The sequence below is a fragment of the Aricia agestis genome, chromosome 3 (assembly GCF_905147365.1).
Source record: "Aricia agestis chromosome 3, ilAriAges1.1, whole genome shotgun sequence".
NCBI classification, from domain to species: Eukaryota; Metazoa; Arthropoda; class Insecta; order Lepidoptera; family Lycaenidae; genus Aricia; species Aricia agestis.
The window spans coordinates 1,665,123-1,686,036 of NC_056408.1; the positions used below are offsets into that span (position 1 = coordinate 1,665,123).

At 35.8% G+C, this 20,914-nt stretch overlaps 1 protein-coding gene across 1 annotated transcript in view; it reads right to left on the reverse strand.

Annotated features, from left to right (window-relative positions):
- Positions 1-5,519: 5,519 nt before the first annotated feature.
- Positions 5,520-20,914, reverse strand: part of LOC121725356 — a 75,568-nt gene continuing 60,173 nt past the window's right edge. The window contains exons 5-8 of the mRNA XM_042112246.1: positions 12,239-12,374; positions 10,889-11,022; positions 7,957-8,158; positions 5,520-5,836 (exon numbers count right to left, since the gene is read on the reverse strand). Of these exons, the coding sequence (XP_041968180.1) occupies positions 5,751-5,836; positions 7,957-8,158; positions 10,889-11,022; positions 12,239-12,374 (558 nt within the window). The 3' untranslated portion in view covers positions 5,520-5,750. The remainder of the gene's footprint in view (positions 5,837-7,956; positions 8,159-10,888; positions 11,023-12,238; positions 12,375-20,914) is intronic.

The window sequence follows — 20,914 nt, forward strand, 5'->3', positions numbered from 1 at the left end:
TAACGTTGAACGTATGTGAGGTAAATGAGTGCGACAGTAATGGCGGGCGGTCTGCAGGGAACACTAATTAGGCCACAGATGCAGTAAGGTCGGGAGTATCCTTGGAACTGGATACACTCTTAATTGTATGTTATAAAAGTAGACACGTTTTTATTAAAGTTAAGACTAGTCCTCGCTAAGTACCCCCTCTTTATGGTACATACATTTTTTATCGTGGATAACATGTGCTTCAATGTGTTTAACTTGTAAAACATGACAATAAGAGCAACGACTATATGCTAAAATGCTAGTAGATTAAGAGCCAGCGACAGCTGGACTTTCATAATTTTATAAAAGCTAATGCTATTGAAAGGATATCGCCGGCTCTTGGGCCTGGGGCCATAGTTATCTACTGAGTAGTTTGGCCAGTGACAACCCGCTTCTTGTTTCTTTTACTCAGTTACTGCATAAGGTCTGTCCACAGATACGTGATAGCTATAATATTTTTATGCGCGAATAAATGTATCAAGTAGGGATAAGTGATAACTCAATGAACAAATTACTTCGGATGTGACCGAGTGACTGGGCTTTTTGCCCATCGAAAGTATAGGCTTGAGAGAGGTTTTGATCTTTTTTTTATTATACAGTGATCAAAACACAGAAAAAAGTTACAAATCACAAAAAATGTATACGAAACAAAAATTTTATGTATTTCAAAAGAATCCCCACTCTTGGCGGCCACTAGACTTTTATTGTGCAAGTTTACCTCCACACAAAGTGAATCTAAAAGCTGTCAGTGCTGCCAAACAAATTTTTGCGAAGCTTTTGTAATACAGATTTTTAAAGTTACGCAACTGACAAACCTTGGCAAAATGCATGCAGCGATGCGTCGAAAGCCGATCAGAGTTCAAAGCTTGTTGGTGCCGAAAGCAATATATTCGGTCGCAGCGTTGGGTGAAAATTAACTTTTTAATCGTGTTTCGCTCCAAACGTATCAAGTTCATTTACTGTCATTGCTGTATTTACTGTGACGGTATTAGCTTGACGTTTATTGAAAGGATGAGAACGGATTTATGTCCTCTTCAATTACTGTAATAACCATGTAGATGGGAAACGACAGTGTCCCTGCGAGATGGACTTTTAACACGCTAGCTCACTGTAGTTTGATTTCATGGGTAAATAATATCTATCATTTCCTTTATTATAGAAACATGAAAATTACACTTCTGCTGAGCCCGCAAAGTAAAAATTAAAAAAAGTTTAAACGATAGAAAATGACTAAGAACTGACAATAGTTTCGTCAATTATCTTAAAGAGTCTTATTTTATCCAGATTTGAAAATTAAAAGGCGCGAGGTTAGAAGGTAGAATAAATTTTCACCTCGGTATCTAATATTATATCTTAAATAAATAGTGTATAATTTATGTTATACAATATTTTGATCATGGTTTGCTATGTTGGAAAACGCACTTGATAGATCGATAAATTTTGTAACTATATATTAAGTATATTTTTTTTTTCATTCATTGTGTAACTATTTTTATTATGTAGGCTTAACAAAGTATAGGCGATAGTGTGTGTGTGTGTGTGACTGTGTGTAGAAAATTTTGACGGCACTGAAACACGTCATTAATAATGACTCATAAGAGCCAGTCCACATGGCGCGTTGCGTCAGCGTTGCGTCGACGTAGCGTACGACGTAGTTTACGTTGTTTTAACAAGGCGCGCTACGTCGTCGCAATGCACACATGACAGACAGCAGCCCCCGTGACGTAGCGGGACAGGGTGTTGACGTTAAGACTGTGTGGGATATGAGTGGTGGCCGCAAAGGAAGATCTTCCGACCGAGCGAGGTGTTATGCTCGGTCAGGCGGGAGCCCACATGATACATTTCAGCTGTCGTATATATACCGACGCGCTCAGAAAACTTCGATAGCGCGATGCAGGAATGTTAGGCGCATTGTGGGTACCGCCACACTGCTTCGTCATAACGCAGCGATGGCGCAGCGCCCGTGTGGCCGGCTATGCGTCAAATGGCAGCGCTGCGTCGACGCAACGCTGACGCAACGCGCTGTTTGGACTAGCTCAAAGGGTCAATTTAAACCGCAACACGACGCGTAGATGCATTTCTAAAATATGGATTTGACAGAATTGCAAGACGTCTCACGTTCATGAAATCTGTCAATTCAGTATTGCATTCACGCGTCGCGTTGCGGTCCTAATTGACCCTTACCGTTAATAATTCCAAATTTAAAGGAATGCCCTCCGTTATTTTCAGAATTCACCTAGTCACCTATTTCTTTTTTACCGGCAACAATAGAATAAATATTTGAATTCTATTTCGCATTCGAGAGTTACGCTCCAACAAACTTAGTATTTAAATAAACTGAGTCATATCGCTAGTGAATTTGTAGGGCGCGCGTATTGGCTCGCCTTTTGTTTGCGAACGGCCTGGATGAGGAATGTTTTCCGCGACCGTTCGCACCTACAAATATTCAAATATTTACGCCATTTCCGACAACGCTTTTATTTTCATATGGTCCTAGTAGAAAATTGGCTGCTGGTCTGTATTTTAAAAGTCACGTCAATTCTATTTTATGCAATAATGCAACTCCGTTCCTTGTTAGATCTAGTCCGCGTTTTCCGTCAACCTCCAAAAATATTCTCATGTAAAAATTTAACACGCGTTATTTTGTAACTTTGATTTGAAATTGTATTTCGAAAAAAATATTTGTCCACTTTGTTTGAAGTTCGAAACTTCATAGATCGAATAAAATACGAAGCCACATTAATTTTGCATAACACATTAAGGAATATTATGTTATTAAGAATTAGGTCACAACTCATTGAAAATGTCCGAACACACACGCGTCGCATTATTATAATATAATTCCGGAACATTCAGTACATAGTTCGTACCTCTTAATCAGTCTCTAGTCCCCTGTCAGGCCTTATCTGAGTGGCATGTAGACGTGACAGCCCTGGACTTGTAGCTGTCTCATGATCAAAGCTTCAATCATTCACGGTGGACTAATTTTAATACTATGCTCTGTAAATACATCGCCAACATCGTTTCCTTTGTCGTCTGTTTCGACGTCTTTGTTGTCGCTGTATTGTCCGTCAGTTTGTTTTGACTTTTGGCAAGGTCCTTTGATACGTTTTTTCATATTGTGGTTAACCTTAGGTTAGCCTTACTACCATACCGTTTGGACCCATATATAAATATTAGGCAAATGCTCAATTTCTAAGGTTTTTTGAGTGAAGTACTTTATCTCACTAGTGTTTTTGAGTATCTAACACAAAATTACTAACCAATCATCAACCCTGTTGAATAGATAAATTTATTTAAAAAAACCTGAGAAACCTGGGCATAAGTAAACAAAATTGACTATAGTCAGAGTGCAAGCTAACATTTACTATTATTTACAGTAAGTGCCTGATTAAATCTTTATATTAAATGGTTACTTGAAGATATTTTCTTGAAATTGCCGTCTTTCAAACAATTCCATTGCATTAACTTACCTTTTCCCGTGATGTTTACTTATTTGAAATCCTGTGAATTCATTAAACAGACTAGTTTTATAAGGAACAAGGATCCACTTTGGTTGAATTACAAATTAAATTCAACAGAGAGAGAGATAACTAAATTCACGATACAACATTGATTTGTACACTACTGCTGAAAGGATAGGCCACAACTAGGCCGTGAACGTTTCCAATGCGTGTGCCCCATAGAGTTACAGTCTATGGCCATGCGATTGTAACTAGATGAGTCGGTTCACTTGCAGCCGTTAACAAAACCAGCAATTTTTAACTTATTTATATTTTATATAAAAGCAAAGCTCACTGATTAATCACGAAATTTCAGAAACTATCACACTTATCTCACATCGGATTTTACAAAACTGCACTTCTGCAGCGAGCGAGATAAGCAACAGCTATTAAGCTATTAATTACAAAATTGTAGTGGGAATTACTTATAGAATATTATCATCTACTACTAACTTAATGATGTTTTTGGAAATAAAATGTGCAACTTTGAATTTGTACAAAGTTGAAAGACTCATCCTTACTTTCGAAATGTTAGCAATACAATCTCAGCGGAATTGCGTTCGCCGAGTCTAGCGTAAAGCAAGTCGTACAAAGTTAGTGCGAGCTAAGACAAGTTTTCATTGCTCATTAATTTCAAGATAAAGCCAAGTTCACAACAACTCAAATTCCTGTAGTGTGAAATCGTTACGACGTCTTACGCTAGCAATTTGATTGTTAATTTCTAAACTAAAACAGTTTGAGCCAGAGTATCGATTACAGCGTCTGCTGTTTTATCATCACCATGATTGCTAAGGTTGTGTAATTAATTTTAACGATTCATTTTTTGATGACATGATTTGACTGATTTTGCTGGAGAAAGACATACATGATTTATTTATTTATTTTATTTATTTATTGATACACAAAAATTAATATACAGTTAACAAATAACAGTGTTAAAAAGCCCATACTGGGCTTGTGCTAACACGGCCTCACGGGATATAATAAGTAACGCTACAATGGAAAATTTAAGTAACCTACGGCTAACATAATATCTTCTAGTACATATTTTATTACATAAGCATTCACCTGTTGATCACACTGCATTGCCATTCAGAATACTTGTACCTTTTCCTATTCATACAACGCGTGCGCACGCTATGCGCCCGCAGTACGACTGTGCAGCTACGCGTTGCAATTTGCATTATACGCATATCTACTGCCTGTAAACAAGTCTCGACTCTCGTCGGTGTTGCGCCCGCTTATACAGGGCGATAGTAAATAATTAATATATAGTAATTAATATTTTAACAATACTTACTGATGTTTGCAGGAGGCAGATAGACATAAATGATTAATATTTTAATTACATTTTTATAAATAATTCCAAACTTGAGTTATCCGCATCCATACGAGTTTTGTAAATGCGAATGCGTCTGTCTGTCTGTTACCTCGTCACTCATCGTCGTCTACTTTCAGTCCCGAAAAAGGACCAAGGATATATCATAGGAAATGTAGGGTTCCCAAGCGATAATCGATTTTTGGAGCCACGGAGTTGCTGGCACCTCTAGTTATCAATAATATTTTGTGACAGATTCATAATTTCAAAGGTACGCTCAAAGCTTTATCTACATTTCTTGAAACACTAATATTTGTTTTATTTCAAAACACAAGTATGATGCTAATGGAGGACAATTGGGATTTTCGTGGAATTTCTCGTGTTGAATTTACAATTACGAATTTGTTTTGTACGAGTGTGCCATGATACACCGACTATATTGAGTAATCTCTTACACGCGCTCGCTGCTTTATAATTAAGGTGTCGGGTGCTTTGGTTTTGCGTAACATTATATTTCCTTTTGAACTACACACCGAAGTTCATTTAGAATATATTGTATTCCACTGCTTCATCAAAGCATGTTAAACGTTTAAAATTAAAATTCTTAATCATCTGCTAATCGAAACAAATTAAAATTAAATTAAGTGGTAAAATAGAAATGAAACACATCATCGACATATAATTTGTATTAAATCAACAATATCTTATTTTACATTCTTTGGTATAGTCAGCTCGTTTTACATTTAACTATTAAATTCACATCCTGACCAGAATCGAATACAGATCCTATTTCACCGAGACCGTTTCGTATAGTCTCTCCGGCACTTGTCTGTACAAATTCAGCTATATCTAAACGGACTTAGTAAAATAGACTATAGACTATTGTAGACCTATATTAATGCCTATGTGTTGTTAGCCCACACGATAATGTGAAATAGGAGGAGGATTTGGCACGACTGCAGTTTGGCGCCGGCGCCCGGTGACGTCACTGAAAAAAAATTGAATACACTTGAATAATGAGCGGGCAATTGTAAGGGGAAATTGAATGGAAGCTTTATGGGCGGCCATTAGAGGTTATTCAATTGTGTACTTAATGCAGTACATCTTGTCTGTAGACTGTCTGCAATGTGTTTTGAAATGGACGATGCAATAATGTAAATAGGTTAGTGTGAAGCTATGTGGATTATTAATCAAATTGTAAGCTGCTTGTTAATCTTTTGTGGTAGATGTTAAAAGAGAAACATTTCAAAATTTAATAAAGTTGAAAAGTGTAGGAGAATAAAATAAACAAGAAGCAGTTCTAGAGACTGAAACTTTATTAACTATTCAAACAAAACATTTAAATGAAAAGTACGCAGCCATGAATCCATAACTTGATGATGCCGGTCTAGACTAATGGTTTCTAGAAATGCACTCAGAATTTCAATATTTTATTTCAAACAAATGTTCCCAACTATAGCACTATGTCGGACAAGTTTTACAATGAAAGTTGTTAAACTCGGCCTGTAGAGCTCACTCTTGGTCCTGCTACAGGTACGCTGAGTGAATACTTTTGCCACTTTGGATTTATAACGCTAAAAGATCTTTTTGTTCTAACATCGCTAGTCACTACTACACTAAAGTCTCAGAAATTTTATAAAGGACGGCCTTGTTACGAATTAAAGTTGACGTTTTATTGCGATAGAAACTACGAATAATAAATAGTTTTTATTATTCGTAGGATAGAAACAATCTATTTTATAGCCCGTGTATTTATGACTTATGTTACTTTACTATAATAATAGAGGTAAATAAGTTTTAAGAAACTTATAAATTTTTTTATGATAACCGAGGATCAGAATATATTATTCATATTTGATATTTTCATAAATATACCAAATTTATTTATCGAAATGATGAGTAATTAATTAAGTATTGAAACATAAATAATTAAGCTTGTTAAACATTCACCTCGTGACATTCATACACTTTAATAAAAGTTAGTATTACAAAGAAGTCTCTATGTCAGTGAGCAAAGAAACGTGGGACGTAATCTAGCCTCGCAATTTGTATTATGAAAGCAAAAATGTTACGTTTTCGAATATTCAGCTTTATTTGATTTCGGCTTTCGGCAAACCTGGCATTGTACGTAATGGAAACGGGTAGACTAAACATTCTGACAGCCCCAGAAATTGTTTAGTCTGTTATGTTTAAGTATGATTCATGGTCATAATACGATTACGGCGTGATTAAATTGCGTAACGTTCGTCAATAAAATGGTGGCAGCGGTGGGATCACTAATTTCATTAATCGACCGAGTTATGTCGGTGTATTTTCAATCAAAGGTTAACAATCGTTTCAAACATGCACTTGATTTGATTTTTGTGAAGTGTTATTCAATATAAATACACTTTTTATGGTCAAACAAATAGAAAAAAAAATACTGAGTGAATATTGTTATTTTAAAACAATCGACTTTTATAATCAAGAAGTTGTAAGTAACAAATAGAACGTTTTAAACGATAAGTGTTAAAATTACTACATTTTTTACTATTTAAGTTGCGACAATGTAACATAGAGTTTCATCTAGAACACTAAAATTATAGCCGTCGAACAATGACACTCTGTTGCCCAAAGGAAATTGTCTTCCCAAATGAGGCGGAGAGCTATAACTCACCGACTCTCAATGACCTCTTTCTAATCTTATTACTGCGGCTTCCTGTCCAGATGTACTGCGAATTCGATCGACCATAATGACACTTATAGCACTGTGTTAAGTGCGAATATCGTCTGTCATTAAATAAATTAATGCGCGATGTATAAATCAATTATTTCGTTCAAAGTTATGTTTTCCTGGTCACAGTTTATCAAGATAAAGCTTTGATTAGATTATTGAAATATGTTTTAGATAAAGACAAGAAGGAAGAGAGGAATATTTAAATCATGAAAATAAAAACTCTAAGAAAAATGCCACCACGCAAAAGTTTCGTGTAAGAGCGGTTGACCTCTCGCATTTGTACGGAATAATAATAATTATTAGATGAATTCAGATAGTTGTATGCCTTCTTGATTCAATTACAGTTAACAAACATTATACTGATATTCACAAAGAATCTTAAGTTAACCAACCTCTTTCAATCTTGGGGTCGCTGTTAGCGGAGTAGAGCGCGACGGCTGAGTTGTCCCTGTATAGATCGCCCACTTTGGCCTCGCACCTCAGTATCGGGGCCCCTCGCTCGTAGTGCGCGGGCCACAGCTGGATCTGTATGAACACCTCAGCACGGAACAGCCCCTCGGGGGCCGGTGGCTCCTGATGTAACCCTGGAGTCACCTGTATAATACAATAAATAATATAATTTAACTATTATCCCACCAAAAACATATAAGTGTAAAAAAGGAGAGTCAAGTTTTGCTTCGCTGCAAAAATAATTGAGATCTACATGAGTGCCAAGTTCTATGCAAAATCGAAATATTATGTACTTATTTAAATAAAATAACATTAAAAAACACAAAAAATTGGCTGAAAATTTCTTGGGAGACTTCTTAGATTTTGGAGAGTATTATTCATCTCGTTCCTGTGGGATGTCACATTAAAATCGAGGGAAGTCGCAGGCAAAAGTTAGTTATGAATATTTAGAAGTTCCCAGAAAATTTGACATATCAAAATATCCCGTATTACGGCTTCATTTCGAGGGAAGCCAAGAAACAAATTTCATCAACGGGCAGCTTTATAAATATTTAATCTACTTAGCTGCCGTTTGGACTTGCAGAGGGAGGCCATTCTGAGAATTCTCCCAAATAAACATCACCAATTGTATTATTTACTGGATAATAATGGCGCTGTAATTTTAGACTATCAAAGTTTATATCTGTTTTCCTGAGTTGTATTAAAACAATTAATTATTTTGCATTGTTGTCTCAGTTTTCCTTGTTATTGTTTAGATGAAAAACAACATTATTTACTCTTAATTTATTCGTTAAAAATGTAATTATAAAAATAGCCGAACGCCTTTCGTTTGGCTTTTTACGTATATAAGATTAAAATTAAATTTCTAATCAAAATATTTGGTTTATCAAATGAATCAATAGAAAATGGCTTATCTTACTAGCCATTAAGTAGCCACAGAGTAGCTCAAAACAACAATATCTATAGAGAAACTTGCCGCAAACAATGTTGTTTACTTCGACGAATTTTAAGCTGTAACATTAAGTAGGTAGTTTGTTATGCTCGGTAAACCGAATGTTTGTGGCGACTTGCAAATTAGAAATAGATAAGTGTATTAGTTTATTTTACACGTTAAATGGTTTTAGATCGTAGTTCGGTCACAGTCGCTATTTTATTGGCTAGTTAAATCCAAATCTAAGTAGTATTATATTTTATGTAAACTAAACATAATAATTTGATCCATTTCTTTTATTGAAACTCCGCTTTTTATTTTATTTCGGCATAACCATTATTATTTTAATTAATGGGTAAAAAGGTTGTAGTCCATTCAAAAATATTAATCATTTTAAATTATGATTATTTAATGAACAATGGAGATTCATTATAATGCTATGTTAATTTAATAAATATTAATTATATAACAACATAGTGTACACATTAACATTATTATGTATAAACTAACGTGAAAATTTTCGTAGTTTGTATATTGTGACCTACATAATATAATCCTGACTAAAGCATCGCGTTTTGTTTGCAGTTTTATTCCACGTGAAATTGAAATATCTTTTATTTCTTTTATCGGCTAAAACTGCGAACTATTTATACTAAATCTATGGGAAAATGACCCACCACACATTCCCACCACTGCAACTTCTGTGTCGCCAGGATCAACAGTGGTAACCAACCACGAAAACCCTTTGATACGATCTCAGGGATGCCCGAGGGACAAGCTAAATCTGTCTTGGGACCCGCAACGAAATTAATCAGAAGAAAGGTAGGAGGAGTAGGAGAAATCCAGAAATCCAGGAGAAATCTATGGGAAAGTAATTTTTATTTTAGTGATTTACGATACGAATAAAGTAGTTAGTTTTATTAAATAATATGTTCTTAGCGGATGCTCTTTAAAAATATCAAATGTGTAGGTGTTATAGCTTGTGAGGTTTTGTTATTGTAAAGTGACTGACCTTTTGCTTCTGTATTTTTTTTAATGAATTGCTTTTGTATACAAGTAAAGATATTCATACGGTAGAGGTAGAAAATATAAGTAAAATTTGATGATCGATATTATAAATCAATTAGAAGTTCGTGAAAATTCAGCAAATTTTATCAGCTATTCATCTAGCTTAAAAGTTGCATACAGTTCCCAGCTATTGGCGATTGGACAGTAGACACGTCAGGAAAAGTGTATGTTGGTATTAAAATCCCAGGAACAAGTTGAAATGAAGCTCCATACAGATGGTAATGCAGTTAGTTAACTTGCTTCGCATAAAATAAACGCAGCAAAGTTTTAATGCGATTAAGAAATTGAATTTTGGCGCAGGTATTTTAACTATCTGTTTATGTTTGGTCCAGATTTTACCCGCAGCTCGAGCTTAGCCCGTACAAAATTTATCTTCGGTAGTGAATTTTCGGGCACCTTATCTGGTGAAGCTGCTATAACTCCAAGTTTATAATTAAAAGTAATCCTTTTAGTGGTTTGCTTTGTGTGGTATAAAGTCTCGTCTCTTATTTATATCTCTGGGCAGCATAAAAGTTAGTTCAAATCGCAACTGACGAAGCGATACGATACATTTCTACAAAAAAATACACATCTTGTTGGGCTGCCTATTCTAATTAGTGGCCATTAGCCAATTTGAGAACGCATCGTCTCGTCACGTTGCATTGACAACTGCATTAGCGTTTACCAGTCAGCCCGTCTGATCATACTAATTCTCACACGTATAATTATTATCGTTACTCTTGGCACCAACCCCAGCCACAGCTTTCAATTCATTAGTAGCAGTTGGGGACGGTACTCTAATGCGAAAGAGTCACAATAGATCCTCAAGGGTCGCAGTGACATCAGGGCTACAATGACCTGTCTTTAGGACAAAAAATATATTTGCTCATACTCACAGGTATATCGTTGATGAAGAATGTAAGCTCTGCAGGCGGGCGGCTCGGGCCGGCCGAGCAGTTGGCCTTGAGAATGTCCCCTGGCACGTAGTAGTGCTGGTTCGTGTCGATCACTGGTGACTTTGGCGGGAGAACTATGGAGAAGAAAATTAGTTAAGGTTTTGAAATCACAACTTTATCTTTCCGTAAATAAGTGCTATACTTGTTATCTTTGTTTTTGGTCTAACTTACAATCATACTTCTTGGTAGTTATCATGTTTTGTTGAGTTTGATCATCGAAATGAAACAAAGTGAAAACAAATGAAACAAATCGAAATGAAATTAAATAGGTAGCTTCATCTATCTGACTACCTTTATGCCGCAGAGAAAACGTCGTGAAATAAAAAATTTGATCACCGAAGTTAATGTTCTTAGACGTGCATCTTTACAACCGCACAGTAACAGCCAGTCATCTTAGGTGAACAGTTAATTTGTAGAGGATCTAGCGTGTTCTAGACTTCACATAAAATTGCAGCTACCCTTATAATTTCTGCTAAATAGATAGATCGTTTTTTTAAGGCTTGTATTAATGCTTGTATGCTGATTTGCGTATCTTATGAAGATGTTGTACAGTAACTGTATTATACGTGACTAAACTGTCTGCCACTCCAACAGCTGGTACAATAAGCCATTATCATATTAATATAACGAGACAGGTGTTGACTTGAATAAAATATTACTACAGTTGGTGTAATTAAAAGATCCCCTAAATACGTGTACGTTTATTGCTGAAGATCGAGGGTTAAATTTTCGAGTTGAAAAAAAAAAGTTTGTCGCCCATCCCATAGAGCAGTGTTTTTCAATATTTTTTAAGATTTGACCTCCTTGGTAACAAAAAATTTTCGCCACCCCCTCTCCCTTTGTTTCTCTAACACATAATACCTATATCCTTTTATCAAAATTGCTTTATTTAATCTATCATAAAACCTGGCCATCGTCACTGAAAACTGGAACGCTTTATACTTTCTGTATAATATATAAAATTCTTCGGTGTACATATTCTGTGTTATGGCAATCAGAGATGCCATAACACAAGTTTTTACTTAGCATATGATTAAGTGACGTGATGTACACTGCCAAGCTTATATTAATATGTATTATCATGTGTGTTTTATAAAGAACTAGATGACGCCCGCAACTCCGTTGCGCCAAAACTCGCGCGAGAAACGTACATTTTTCCGGTACAAAAAGTATCCTATGTCCTTTCCCGGGACTCAAAGTATCTTCATGTCAAATTTCAGCAAAATCGGTTCAGCGGTTTGGGCGTGAAGAGGTAACAGACAGACAGACGGACAGACAGAAAATACTTGCCTACGACATCCATATTGCTGGAGACGATGGATGTGGCGAAGGAGGGGGCGTCGGCGGTGACCTCGCAGCTGAAGTTCCCCGACAGACCGAAGCTCACCCGCGTCAGCACCACCTGACTCTGGTTCGACCGCGCCAGCTGGTGACAGACGAAAGAGGATATAGTGAAATTTCTTAAGACTTTTGACGACTTTTGAGGCTCAGTTGGTGAGCATGATCGTTGGAACTTGCGGGTTCCAATCCCGCTGAGGTGATAAAAAGTTTAAAATGTTCATGAGTCGTGCACGTATTATAAATGTCTGTATGCTGTAATAAAATAATAATAAAAACATAATAATATCCGTGGACGCTTCTCACTACGTCAGTCTGGCCCCGTGCTAAGTACCTAAAGGACTTGTGGTACCAGACAACGGAAATATTTTTCATATTATACATAATCATTAGGATTTTTATTATACATCCATGACCCAGGAACATTGAAAACTTTTTGTTCCGTCGGCGGGATTCAAACCCGCTACCCCCGGCTTGAGCACTGACCACGCGCTCAACCCCTGAGCCACAGAGGTCGTCTTATTAAACTTTATTTATTTTTATATAAAGTATAAAATTATAAATATATTTCCCTTATCGTACCCGTACCACAAGTTTTTTTTTAATTATAAAATTGGGGCCGTCTATGGACTGTTCGTCCATATCCTTTTTTTTGTTATTTTTGTATTTAGATTTTTCGCACCAAGGATAATTGAAATAATATTATGAACTAGCTGTTGCCCGCGACTTCGTCCGCGTGGACTTTATAGTTGTTCCCGTACATACAGAAAAGTATATTGTGTGGGAACCGCACATTTTTCCGGCACAAAAAACATTCCTTGTCCCAGATTCAAATTAGTATCCTTATTTTCCTGTTCTGAGGTATCTCCAATCTCCATTCCAAATTTAATCAAAATAGATTAAAAAGGCGAGAATCATAAAAGTTTATTGTGCGGGAACCGTATATTTTCCGGGATAAAAAGTATCCCTTTTCCTTTCCCGAGACTGAAAGTATTGCCATACTAAATTTCATCAAAATAGATTGAATAGTTTAGACTTCAGGTGACAATCACAAAAGTTTATTGTGCGGGAACCGTACATTTTCCGGGACAAAATTAGTATTCCTTGTCCTTTCTCGAGACTCAAGGTATCTCCACACCAAATTCCATAAAAATAGATTGAATAGTTTAAGCGCAAATCATATAAGTACATTGTGCAGTAAACAGTTATTTTTCCGGGACAAAATGTATCCTATGTGCTTTTTTTGGACTCAAAGTATCTTTATACCAAATTTCAGCAAAATGGGTCCAGCCCTTTATGTGTAATGTCGTGACCACGCGAAATATAACGTTCCACGCTTCGCCCACGTAAATTAGATATTTTACAGACAAATTAGTCCACAAAAAATAGCCTATGATCCTTCACGTGGTCTACTTCTTACATGTGCCAAATAACAGAAAAAAGTCTCCAGTAGTTCGTGGGATAAGCCCTTTCAAATAATTTGCCCCGTTTTTTTCCACATTTTCCTCTATTTCTTCGCTGCTTTTAGTCTGAGCGTGATAAAATATAGCTTATAACGCCTTTCTCGATAAATGAGCTATCTAACACTGAAATAGTTTTTTAAATCGGCCCAGTAGTTCCTGAGATTAGCGCGTTCAAATTAGCCCTTTCAAATAATTTCCCCCCGTTTTTTCCACACTTTCCTCTATTTATTCGCTCCTATTAGTATTAGCGTGATAAAATATAGCCTTTAGCCTTCCTCGATAAATGGGCTATGTAACGCTGAAAGAATTTTTCAAATCGGACCAGTAGTTCCTGAGATTAGCGCGTTCAAACAAACAAACAAACAAACAAACAAACAAACTAACAAACTCTTCCGCTTTATAATATTAGAATAGATTCCTCGATAAATGGGCTATCTAACACTGAAAGAATTTTTCAAATCGGACCAGTAGTTCCTGAGATTAGTGCGTTCAAACAAACAAACAAACAAACTAACAAACTCTTCCGCTTTATAATATTAGTATATACTTTAATTAATTGTGGTCCATCACGCCATGGAAACGTTTTTTTTTAATATAGTACCAGTAGTATAGTACCAGTAGTAGTATTTTTTAATAGTAGTAGTAAACGGTACCACAAGTATTGATAATTTATATAATATTATTGTAAACTAACGCCTGCATCTACGCATAACTAACGATATCTAAGGAAAGGGAAATTTTTAAAAAATCAGAGCAATATTTTTAGCTATCGAAAACAAGAGTATTTTACAGAAAGTCAACTGTGTCGAACCAACTTTGTTTATTTTAGGAGCTTTTTAACCTTGAAAATGTATATAAAACTATTGTTTCCAAACGCGATTTGAATAATAATACTTTCCTTACAAAGATAGTTGTTTTTCTTCTTAATAATTAATCTTGATCTCAGCCTAATTGAGGACTTATTGCGTGTTATTTTCTGAAGAATTATCATTAAATGACTTTAATATTGGCTTATAGCGTCTTGCAAGTCTAGGGTTCCATTCCCGCGTTGAAAAAAATGTTGCTTTTAAGTTTGGTTAGGCCAATGCAGATATCAATTACTGATTGTCTGACATAAAGGATGATACATGCAACATGCGTCGAATGGGCATGTAAAAAGTAGGTCCTGCAGCCTGCTCCCTGGAGACCCTGCTAATCTTGTCGGTCATTAGCTTTGTCCACACTGTGCCTTTTTTGTTCATCAGGGGCATGCGTCATAGCGCAGTCAACATCATACGTGAGACATGCCCGCGACGCATGCGTTCTGACCGTATCCAAAACTTTCGCTTAGTACTATTTTTTCTGGAATTTCTTATGACCAAATAAGCCGCACATACTCCCCAGTAAAACTAAAACGTTCTCGTCGCATATGTTATAAAGCTGATAGATACTGCAACTGAACAAAAATGACAATGTTGGCGTTGCGTTCGTTAACGCATTCAATTATTGAAAGCGCCAAAAGAAAGTTGAATACAAAGAAGATGACGAAAATTGAAGACGAAAGCGCATAGTGTGGACATAACTAGTAGGTTATGAGACAAAAGGGAGTGAGAGTGTGTTTTAGTGTCCTGCGCTCTCACTTGCACACTTAATCACTTAAAACCAGCCACCCACAGAAATAAATCAAGATAGAATGGCTAAGCGGGTGGAGTACGCGTGTTTCAATCTTGCACAAGTGACCAAGATTTGTTGAACGTTCATTTAGTCAGCGCGCACGTCTCGACTTGATTACACCGGAGCGGTTGTGCAAAAATGCCTCATTGTGCAGTGTCTAATTGCAGAAGTACGAAAGTGAATCGGTCAAAAGGAGGTATTTCTTTCCACGGGTAAGTTATTTGTTGTAACTAAATGTAAACAAAAAAATTGACACTATCGATTCCTTAGATTCCAATATCGATTTTTTCCTTCACCGGCCACCAAAACCAGTGTGGCATTAAAAAGGTTTCTGAAATAAATATAATATCTATGGACGCTTCACACCACGTCAGTCTGGCCCCGTGATAAGTACCTGAAGGACCTGTGCTACGGGTAACATACAACGGAAACATATTTAATACTTTGATACTATTCATATTATATTAAAGATTTTTATTATAATATTATGATACACATATTCAATACACATCCATGACCCAGGAACATTGAAAACTTTTTGTTCCATCGGCGGAATTCGAACCCGCGACCCCCGGCTTGAGCTACTAACAGCCCACTAACTGAGCCACAGAGTTCGTCGAAATGACATGAATGAAATGACGTAAGATATACTATCAGAATAAAAAAGTTATTTATTTCCGTCTGCTCTAGAATTACATCCACGAACGTGAAACGAAATGGTATCTAACTCATGTGGATGTTTTAATAGCTCTGTAAAATAAAATGACGAAGCTGTAAAGGCGACTTTTATTATTATAAAACTTTATATTGCACGGTACAAATATGTGAATTACTGCAGTAATTTGAAGTCATACAATGTATAAGAAATGAAAACATATTTTGTGGTTTGTGCTACGAGCTCGTAGCGCAAACATTCGTAGCAATTCGTAGCTACGAATTGCTACGAAGTGCCTACGAAGCGCCTACGAAATGTCGTAGCAGGTTTTGCTTCATTATGGTTATTGTAATAGTAAAGGTGCCCATACACGGGACAATTTGTCGTTTCGATCGATCGTCAAGAAAATCGTCCAATCGATCTTTTGAACGTAAAATCGTTTGCGATATTGCTACACACGTACAATTTGTCGTTCGATTTTAACATCGAGGAGATAAATCGTTACGATATTTGTCCCGTGTATGGCCACCTTAAGACTTTAATATATTGTAATAGTCAACTAATTGGCCGTATTAAGAGACATTTAATGGCTACTTAACTTTAATTTAATGAAGACTTCAACAGAAAATAATATAGAGTTATGTCAAAATCTTCATCAACGTTCGCTTAGCATGTATAAATTAGAAAATAAAATAATATAAAAATAAATTATGGTAACTATGATGTTACTGATATTATAATATTGTATTTAATCTTCCTCATCCACGTGGTAATCACACGAACCTAGTGTAAAATTCTTCGAAATGCCCTTTGAACATGTTACAAAAGAAGTCTCACAAGAAATGTTAAAGTGCTAGAATTAAAGATGTGAAAAATTCTCACAAATGTTAATTTCCATTTAAATGGGAAACTTCGAGGCCCTTATCAAACAAACATTAAACAAATGTTTTCCCAAAAACTTCCAGACTCAGAACAATAAGCTTTGATTTTGGCAATGTTTATGAATTTAACATTACATTTTAAGAATATATCAAATGAGAGAAAAATGCCTTACTCGTTTAATATATTTTGTAAAACTTTTAACATATATTATGAGAGCATACTTTGACCATAATTTAAGTTCAAGATGTGTATTAAGTTTGAGCTAAGTATACATATTTTAAATAAATCAATGTAGGTACCATCAAATAAATTGATTCATAAGTTTATTTATTTAGTTTTTTTTTTAATGAAATAAGGGGGCAAACGAGCAAACGGGTCACCTGATAGAAAACAACTTCCGTCGCCCATAGACACTCGCAGCATCAGAAGAGCTGCAGGAGCGTTGCCGGCCTTTTAAGAGGTAATAGGGTAATACGGGAGGGTAGGGATGGGAAGGGAATTGCGGAGGGTCGGGAAGCGATTAGTAGGGTAGGGGATTGGGCCTCCGGTAAACTCTGCCTCATCTACCTTTATTAATAAAATAATAATTACAGTACAATGAAAATCTGTTGGCTTGGTTTGTCATAACTCGACCACAGTAGACAGAATTATAGAGTATGCTGACTTAGAACTGATGTTGAAATTTTAAACTTGACGTAGGTATTACGACCAAAATCGTTGCTAGGGTTGTTAAATTGTTACCTACGAATTTAAAATTATGACATATTCGCTGGACGTGTTCCCCTTTGGTCGTATTGTTGTTTGTGTTTTTGGCACATGCGATTAAAATTGTCAGAATCCAATTTTGAAATCTTTATTTTAAATATTTAAAAATAAATTATATCAGCCAGCGCTAGGCACATTCCGTTCATAATCCTAGTGAAACCCGACGAATTTCACAGATATTGAAACCTGTCCGTTTCTTTGCAGTCGAACTACTGGTAGTTATGTCTATTGTGACTCGACCGAATTACGTCCGCCATCTGCTAACAATTCAGTTTATCTGATGGTACATGAAAATATTACTTGTTATACTAATTGTATACAAATATTATTACAGTATTATTTATCGCGTATCAGTTTAAATACAAAACATCGAGAATGGAATTTCAATTAATCGCTTAATCCGAGATGTCAGTGCAACAAAGGACTCAACAAACAATTACATTACATTGTTTGGACGCGTTCGGGTGAACTCTTATAATAAACTTTGAGGCACAGGCGCCAGCGATTTCCTTTAAACAGGTTAAATAAGGGTTAAGTTTTAAGATAACAAATCCAGGAAACGATGTAGCTTAATCTACGTTGACAAATTGATTATTACTATTAGAATTTACTTTTTTTTTTTACCTTGATTTATCAATAAAAATTACAAAAACAATGTTACACGGCGCAATATAAGCTAATACAAGTTTTACCATGCGCCGTCCAGTCGTTGTTTCACATATCAAAATAAGTGCAAATTATTATAAGTACATTGATCATCTATTAACGTGTGTATAAGTGTAAATGTAAGGCGTCATGATCATACTAAACGTGCGCGCGCACCCGCGCCCGGCGCCGCGCAGCTACTGACGTGCACTGCACAGCCCACGGATGCGCCCGCGCCGTTCAATACATTCACAACCGCTAAGCAGTTAGTAGTTAGACACTGATTATACAGGGTGATAAGGAAAAACATTAATTACTCACATTGAGATGTTAAGTTGTTTAATATATAAGTTTTTAATTTTGATTTAATATTGTTTGGGGTTAAACTATTATTTATTTCTGTATTTAGGTTATTGATTAGCTTAGGTATTACATACTCGAGATAATTTTTACCGTATGAATTTGTAAACTGAGGGACTTCTAATTTTGATAAGTTGGCGCTGCGAGTGTTGTATGTATGTATTTTGTTTCGGAACTTGAATATTACTGTTGAATAATTGTTTGACTAGAAGACGATATTTTATTTTGTCATTGTATAGGAATAATTTTACAATGATTAAACAGACCATCATAGTTATTATGAAATTTTGATAGAATTTTGAATGGAACAATTTTTTTTTAAGTTTTATGTTTACTTATAAACAATATTAAAATTTTTATGTTTCTTGAAATAAAATTAAGCCGTGTTTTTAAAGTATTACGTATGAAAATGTATATGATATAAACGAATCTATTTTTGTACTTATATACTGTATGAGTAAGTAAATTTGTTTTATATGATAATTCTGATTTAAAAATATAAAATATATTAATGTGAAGAAGGCGCCAATCCCAAAAACTAGTAAGCCTGATTATTCTTTTTTTTCCTAATTTTGTCCGCAATATCTCCGAATTTATTTAAGCGTACTTCCTGTGATAATTTTGGAAGATAAAATATTTAAATTTGCAGCTGTTTTTGAAGGTAACACTCGGAAAGGTCATTATTTTTTATAGCGGGAGTCGTTATTTATTTAATCACACTTAATAAAATAATTAACTTTATCGCAGGTGAAAATAGTATCTGGCGTTTTATTAATTCCCTCCAAGAATATCGTTTAGAGCTTTCATTTTTTTTAAAGAAGGCGATGCGTTATTACAATTATTGTTTATAAAGGACGTCTATTATGAGTTACGTAGATAGCTGTTCCAGTATGACCATCATGGTTCAGCATCCTGGCACAAATAGAAGCCTCGCTTCAATTTGCGCCTTCAATTATTACTCATAAAAGTCAATATCAAAGAGAAAAACAAAAAACAAATTAAACACAAAATGAGCACGAGTACGACTGCGATTTTAAGTCTTATAAAACTTTGTAAAGTGAAATTTCGAAACCAATTATTCACGTCAAAACTTGCGCGTCAAAGCGGCTTACTGCGTAGGGCTTCCGACTTAAAAGTCTCAGAGCAATTTTAATTTTTTGAGGTCGCCTTTACTTATTATACCGAAATGAGAGTGCTCCACAATAACAAATTAGCCGATTATGGGGCTACTTTTGGGATTGCAAATTAAATTGGATAAGTTATTAATAAGTTATCAAAGGTTTGAGGAAGTTTAATAATTAGCAACCAAGTTTTGTGCACTTACGGATTGTAGTACTTGGATGACCGAGCTTTGCTCGGTACCGTATAGCAAACACTCATTGACTTCGTGTTACTTAATAACGCCATCTGCTGGTCGTTAAAACAATTAGTTGCTGACAAAATAGTATTATTATTCGCCAATAGATGTCAGGAAGAGTCATAATTTTCATTTTATCGATTATCGATAAAACACGAATAAAAAGACATTCTCTGAAATTGATTCCAAGGTAGATCGATTTATCGCCCCCGAAACTCTTTATATACTAAATTTCATGAAAATCGTTGGAGCCGATTCCGAGATTATATATATATATATATATATATATATATATATATATATATATATATATATAGAACTCAAAAAGGAAAACAACGCTCAGACACTCGTAGTCCGACTCGACTGTACCCAATACCTCGCAGAAAATGCCGTCTTAGCTAAGTCTAAGGCGTTGAGGATTTTAAGGACCAGAACCACAACGCGAATTGCAGATGAATTTGTACTTTAGTGTCTAAGCACACTAGGCCGAAGTTACGCGGCGTAAATGCCGCATGATTACGCCCGCAATGTATTTTAAATTACCGATGACACACTATTCCTTCGCGTTCCGTCCGTATTTTGTATGCGTTTGACATTGCGGACGTAATCATGCTGAATTTACGCCGCGTAACTTCGGCCTAGTGTTTTTAGACACTAAAACTCCTCTAATGCCCGGGCCGCACCTGCGTAGTACTTTGTGCTTAAAACGATACCATTGAACGATCTGCGTGTATCGTCCAATGGTATCGTCTCATAGCACGAAGCTTTGTACGATAGACGCATGTGCGGCCGCAGCATAACACGTGCATGGACGGTGGCTATTGCCATTACGTCTACTCTTTTCCTGG